This window comes from Argentina silus (genome assembly GCF_951799395.1).
Source record: "Argentina silus genome assembly, chromosome: 7".
In the NCBI taxonomy this organism is placed as follows: Eukaryota; Metazoa; Chordata; class Actinopteri; order Argentiniformes; family Argentinidae; genus Argentina; species Argentina silus.
In genome coordinates this window covers 12,150,202-12,157,311 of record NC_139661.1, presented here as the reverse complement: position 1 = coordinate 12,157,311, position 7,110 = coordinate 12,150,202, and the positions used below count along the sequence as shown (strand labels likewise).

At 38.1% G+C, this 7,110-nt stretch overlaps 2 protein-coding genes across 2 annotated transcripts; both read left to right on the top strand.

The window, feature by feature from the left end:
• The first annotated feature begins 1,427 nt into the window (after nt 1-1,427).
• Nucleotides 1,428-3,678, top strand: LOC310807666 (chemerin-like receptor 1). Its single transcript, XM_083674228.1, has 2 exons — nt 1,428-1,472; nt 1,685-3,678. Exon 2 carries the CDS (start codon nt 1,720-1,722, stop codon nt 2,770-2,772), a length of 1,053 nt encoding a protein of 350 aa, XP_083530354.1. The 5' UTR covers nt 1,428-1,472; nt 1,685-1,719; the 3' UTR covers nt 2,773-3,678.
• A 2,195-nt stretch (nt 3,679-5,873) lies between these two features.
• LOC310807031 (chemerin-like receptor 1) lies at nt 5,874-6,860 on the top strand (the record flags this gene model as incomplete). Its single annotated transcript, XM_083673309.1, has 1 exon — nt 5,874-6,860. The coding sequence occupies one exon, from the start codon at nt 5,874-5,876 to the stop codon at nt 6,858-6,860; it is 987 nt and encodes a 328-aa protein (XP_083529435.1).
• Nucleotides 6,861-7,110: the final 250 nt, after the last annotated feature.

The window sequence follows — 7,110 nt, the reverse complement described above, 5'->3', positions numbered from 1 at the left end:
GCATCATTTCAATCCCAATATTCCTGACAATTGCTTTAAATGTAATGAAGAAATAGGAACTTTGTTTCATTGCATGTGGAGCTGTCGAAAACTCCAAACTTTCTGGAAAGAGGTTCTGGAACTGGTTTCTAAACTAACAGAAAGTGTTATGCCTGTTGATGCCAAAATATGTTTACTACATATATACCCTAATGATTTCACAGCATCTATGAAGAAACGGAAACTTATTAACTTCTACTTGTTACAGGCAAAACGGGTAATAGCACTGAAATGGAAAGATACTATAGGACCTAATTCTAGTCAATGGATTAAGGAAATGTCTAACAGTTTGGCATTGGAAAAACTCACTTACATAGTAAGAGATAAAGTTGAGGATTTTTATAACATGTGGACGCCTTTCTTACATTTTATAAAGGATGCAAGGTTGTAAGATGACTGTGATTGGAAAATTGTGCCTGTACCTTGTCTGACTTTGTGGATTTGTATTCCAGCTAATGTAACCTGGTTGTAAATAATAACTTGGCAGAAGGAGAAATAGAATGATAATGACTTTATTTATTTTATTTTTATTTTCTCTATTGATTTAGTTACTCATTTGGTCTTTCCTTTGTTTATTCAACCATTTTTAAATCGAAGTCTCTTCTTATATGTACACAGGTATATACGTAACATGTACACACGTGTGAGTGTAAGTATATATGTGCATATGTATATAATTTTATTTTCAACCTCTTTATCTTTACTTTATTCTATTATTTATTTTATTTATCTATTTTGACTGAGAATGGTATGTTATCGGGGTGGGAGGACATTTAATGTTGTTTGTTTTGTATATTCAATGAAAAAAACAATAAATATATTGTTGAATTTTTTTTTTGACTATACTAGACCTATCCCAAGTGACAGACAAAGCTGTGTTAACAAACTGGACAGTGTCATGGGTACAGTAGGGTATTGTCTTATGTTTCCTTTGCAAGGTGCAAGTTGATTTGTTTGTTTGCTTTTCACATTGCAGTTTATTATCCTAGGGCTATCCTTAGCCCAGGGTTATGACCGGCCCAGGGCTAGCTTACCCTCAATTCACACACGGCTATTTTGGCACCATGTTTTGCATGATTTCTGGGGATAACCCAGAAAAGTCAGTGCTCCAGAGCATGGCCAGCTAGCCCAAGGCTAAAGTCAGTGCTAGCCCACTTTAGAATGAGCAAGTGTGAACAGCTGCTTAGCCCTAGGCTAAAAGCTCTATTAACCTGCATGCAGTGTGAAAAGCACAAGGGAGATGTCAGGGAGAGTCCAGCCATCAGGTCAAATACAGTAGTGAAAGTAGTCAAAGGGATGGACATGTTGGGAAACTGCACAGTCAGTGAGTGCTGGGGTGTTGCTCAAAAGTGGAAGGCAGTGTTCCGTTGGTATATCACAAGTGACAGACAAAGCTGTGTTAACAAACATCACTGGACAGTGTCAAGTATAAGGTACAGTAGGTTATTGCCTTATTTTTCTTTTGTAATGTGCCAGGTGATTTGTTTGTCATATATACAGTAATGTACCTTTGTAGAATGTACACATTTGGGGTAAATCTCTGCATCCACTATTTCCTGTGGGTAATAGACTGACTTTGTGATAGGAAACTTCAGGATTGGTAGGAAATGACGCTGGTCCTAACAAAAATATTTCATTTTCACAGGGATTGCAAGTCAAATAACTGCTAAGCAAGTCACAATGGAGGATTATGATATTATTTATGACAATTTTGATTATGATTATAGCAATTACAGCTATAACAACAGTACGCCATCTGAAGAGCCTGTTTTCAAAATCCACAACACATGTTTCAAGGAGACATTATGTATCACCCTATTGGTGGTCAACGTGCTTATCTTCCTGCTTGGGGTCAGCGGAAATGGGCTGGTCATCTGGATCGCCGGCCTCAAGATGAAGAAGACAGTCAACACCACCTGGTACGTCAGTCTGGCCATCTCTGACTTCATATTCTGTGCCTGTATCCCCTTCAATATTACACAAATGGTAACTAATGATTGGTTCTTTGGGCTCTTCATGTGCAAGTTCACCTCTTTTGTGATGTTCCTCAACATGTTCAGCAGCATCTTTCTCCTGGTTGTCATCAGTATTGATCGCTGTATGTCGGTCATGTTTCCAGTGTGGGCTCAGAACCATCGCACCCTGAGGAAAGCCTCTGCTGTAGTCATCCTAGCCTGGGTAGCCTCTATTGCCCTCAGCATACCCTCTATGGTATTCCGGGACATTACAACTCATTTAGGAAAGACTATTTGTTTCAATAAGTACACACACAACCAACACAGCCACAAGAGCATTGCCGTGAGCCGGTTCATCGGTGGGTTTGTGTTCCCGTTCCTCATCATCATCATTTGCTACTCTGTTATCATCCTGAGACTATGGAGCAACAGGATGAGCAGGTCCTCCAAGCCCTTCAAAGTCATGACTGCCCTCATAGTCTCATTCTTTGTCTGCTGGCTGCCCTACCATGTCTTTGTTCTGCTGGAGCTGAGCCTTGCAAACTCCAAGATGACGCTTCTAAAAACTGGACTGATGGTAGGTACAACCGTGGCCACAGCAAACAGTTTTCTCAACCCAATTCTGTATGTTTTCATGGGCAATGACTTCAAACGGAAATTCAAGAGCTCTGTGCTTTCTAAAATGGAGAATGCCATGGGAGATGAGGGTCGCACCACCAGCCGCTACCTCTCCAGGTCCAGCTCCATGGAGCGGAGGGCCTCCACACATGCAGTATAATGAACAGTATATCATCTATTAACAAAAATCCATATCATGACACTTTAAAGTTTAAACAATTGTCATGATACTGTTTGTCAATCAATTAACAAATACAGAAATTAACACTCCTTTTGGACAAATCCAGGTGACACAGTCTCCATTGGATCATGCAGGTGAGATACAGTGGTTGCCTAGAACATCAGAGCTATTTTCTCTGGCCTGTTTCAGCCAGCAATGTTAGATGTGGTTTGATAATGTAAAATATAACAATATAAAATGTTGAAATCCAACTACAATATGCATTACAGTATGTAGACATCTGTATTGTTATAAAGATATACAATACAGAATATTCTCCTGCCCTATCCAAACATGACTTCAGACTTGAAGGTCTAAAGTGTAAAAGGGTCATATGTATGGGCAGTTCCGTGTAAAAGGAGCCATGAGGATCAAAATGTGAAATTCATCAGAGCATATCAAATGTCTATATTTCCATCATAAAAATAGGGATAAGCAAAGGCTTTGAATTCTGGTCAAACATATGGAAAAGTGTCTAAGAAAACATCTAACATAAAAAGTCTTTAAAGGTGTTTAGAAAAACATCAAACCTCATTAATGTTCAAGTATAGATCCTGGACAACTAATATCAACACTTTCGTTTTTAGGAAACAGTTTGGCTTCTGTAAGATTAAGAATCATTGCCCAGTCTCCAGGTAAATCTGTTACCAAAAACCCACATAAGCGAGGATAAAGATACTTAACAAAAGTAAGAAGTATAGTTACACATTCCAAATACTTGTGTGTTGTTTTTACTGATATCTAACAGAAAGACCAAATCAAATTGGTAACGGAATTACTGAAATTAAATTGGCTACACTCAGTTATTGTACAGGTTGTACAGAATCTAAAAGGGTTCTTTGGCTGTCCCTGAGGGAGAACCCTTTAGGGAACTGTTTTGGGTTCTATATAGAACCCTTTTCACAGAGGGTTCTGCTGCCAAAAGTGGACGCTATTTTCTTTTGGTATCATGAAGAAAAATACATTGCAAACCACACATTAAATGAAGAGTTTTAAAGGCAGATTTATGTTTCTTATGTTTTGTGAGTTTTTATCAATTTCTCTTTTAATGTTATATATAAGTTGATAAAATAATACACTATTACCTTAATGAGAGTGTCAATTGTATACTTCTACCTTTGTTCCTCTATTTTTGCTACATCATTATGTACAGAATGACATTCAAATCCAGAAATTATGCATTTCTGTGGAGGATCCATTTAGTCATTCTGTTACCGTCATTCTGTTATCGAATGTAAATCCACCTCACTTACTGCAGCTCAACAGCCAAAAGAGATATTTTCAAACTTAAGGCATCATATGATGGCTAACACCGCACTATTTCTGCAAACATATTTGAATCTTAATTTGGGGAAACGAGTGTCATTCCGTAACCAAACTTTGAAGCTGCATAATTCTTAAAGTAAATGTGATTTTAAATAAAACTGTTCAGTTAGAATAGTTAGAAGTAGTCCCTGTGAATAGAGTTGTATAGTTTGTTAAACGTTGCTATCAAGGGTGTTTGTTTGGCATACATTTGAAAGTGAAAAATTTACTCTCAGGGTCATTCTGTTACCGTGGAATTGTATTTGTAAAAACAGTATTGTTCTTTGTTTAGGAGTATTATGTAAATTTTTGCACAGCAGTTCACCTGCTTACTGTATGTTTTTCTCCAATGAACAAACTGATTATGAACTTGTATAGATATTGTGCCATTATTACTCTATTTTCAAACTAATAAAAAATCTGTTTATTAAATTAGAGTGTTGAACCGTATTCTTTCTGACACGATTGTGGTCATACAGTATATAAATATACATAGTATACCAACCAAAGAAATGGAAGCTGCACCTCAAAGGAAATGAATTTCAGAATACAGTAGAAAGAGCACTGCAACCTTCTACAAATTGCATTTCTTTACCTGCATCAGATCGTCTTTGTCATATATGGTGAGTGTTCTGTTCTGATGAAATGCAATGTTTTGGGAAATGTAATATCAATACATAATGTACTGTCTTTGTTTATGTAACAAACTGTTCAAAGTAACTCATTCAAAGTTGCTATCAGATCCAAACTGCTGTATCCAACCATCATTCTACATTTGAGAATTGAATGAATCCAAAGAAAAAACTCAAACATGCATGGAATTACAAGATGTTGCTGAGTTACTTACAGTTAAAAGGAGTTGCAAAACAACATGCAAAAAAATTCCATTGAAGATTATTTCAAAGCCCTAACCCTTAATGAACATGGTGGGACACTTGCAACGTCGGCATTTGGCCATAACTTCCTTGGTTTATTACCACTGCAGTATGTTCTGGATCATTTAAGTTCAAACCTTATTGCAACGTCAATTTGCTTTGGTTTAATTTGGCTTTAATTCAGCTTTAATTGGATGCACCTGTGCAGCAATGCTTATGGTTTGGGTCAAGTTTGAGTTGGAGTGACAGCATGGCTTGAAAACATGATTGATGGTTGTGTTATGTGTTGGTTATTTTATAGAGAATTAATAGAGTATGTATAGGACGTTCTACGTTGTCACTGCCATATTTTCAAGCCATGCAGTCAGAATGGCCCTTTCTTAAATGTTAGAAACTCAATTCCCCACATTCTCTCCTCCGTCCTTCACTCACTTCCTTCTCAAAAAGTATTGTAGGAGAATATCGAAGGAGAGGAACCTATCTTCTCCTCCAATGCATTTTAAGTAGGAAGCTAGTGGAGGATTTGATCCAGGAGAATTGATTGAGAAAGGGCCCTTGGGATAAAAGTGGGATAAATCATTACCAGGGCAGTTGTTTACACTATACACTGACCGTTACTGAAACTTGTAGCCCCAGGAAGTTATGGCAATATCTGCGAACATGGTAGTGACGTTGCAAATGGCCCACTGTTATTTAATGCTCCTTGATCTGATTTTCTTTTATTTGGACAGAAAAAAGGCACCATGACATTATATTCAAACAGAGCAACAACTGATGACTATGATTACTTTATACTATATAAAGTAATTATACTTTTTTTTCACAGGGAATGCAAGCCAAATAACCGCTAAGCAAGTCACAATGGAGGATTTTGATGATTATAGCAATTACAGCTATAACAACAGTATGCCATCTGAAGAGCCTGAAATCCACAACATATGTGTCAAGGACACATTATGTATCACCCTCGTGGTGGTCTATGTGGTTATCTTCCTGCTGGGGGTCAGTGGAAATGGGCTGGTCATCTGGATCGCCGGCCTCAAGATGAAGAAGACAGTCAACACCACCTGGTACATCAATCTGGCCATCTCTGACTTCATATTCTGTGCCTGTATCCCCTTCAATATCACACAAATGGTAACTAATGAATGGTTCTTTGGGCTCTTCATGTGCAAGTTCACCTCTTTTGTGATGTTCCTCAACATGTTCAGCAGCATCTTCCTCCTGGTTGTCATCAGTATTGACCGCTGTATGGTGGTTATATTTCCAGTTTGGGCCCAGAACCATCGCACCCTTAGGAGGGCGCATGTAGTAGTGTTGTTTTCCTGGGTCATCGCTGTTGCAATGAGCATTCCCTCTTTAGTGTTTCGTCAAGTGGATACAGAAGATAACATAACAATATGCATTAACAATGCACCCTCTAACAGCCACGCAACTGTTGCTGTGAGTCGTTTTGTCAGCGGCTTTGTGTTACCGTTTCTCATCATCATCCTCTGTTACTCTGTTATCATCTGGAGACTATGGAACAAAAGGATGAGCAGGTCCTCCAAGCCCTTCAAAGTCATGACTGCCCTAATTGCTACTTTCCTCATCAGCTGGCTGCCCTACCATGTCTTCATTCTCCAGGAAACGTTCTATTTCTCTTCTCGTGTTGCGCTGCAAGTTTCTGTGGCTCTTGCTTGTGCAAACAGCTGTCTGAACCCATTTCTCTATGTATTCATGGGCAAAGACTTCAAGCAGAAATGCTGGAGCTCTCTTCTCTTTAAGATTGAAAATGCTTTTGAGGAGGAGAGAAGTAAAGGGACTTCCTTTTCTCAGGCTGATTCAAAAGATTCTACAAATGTCTGATTGCTTTCCAGCAAATAATGAGAGGGATCATTTAATATTCACCCTCATGAATATCTCAATATTTCCAATACAATGTATTCCTGTTAAACCTGCATACTGTACAGTATCATGTATGAGAAAGTATTTGAGGTAAAAGGTTAAAATCACACATTTTAAGTAACTTTTCTGTAACACCCACTCAATTAAATACAAATGACCCCAATGATCAGGTACTATATATAAAACTGCAGCAATTCTTGAGACAAATGTA

What these genes read in the sequence shown, in the direction of transcription:
- LOC310807666 (XM_083674228.1), top strand. Translation starts at nt 1,720, where the DNA reads ATGGAGGATTATGATATTATTTATGACAATTTTGATTATGATTATAGC.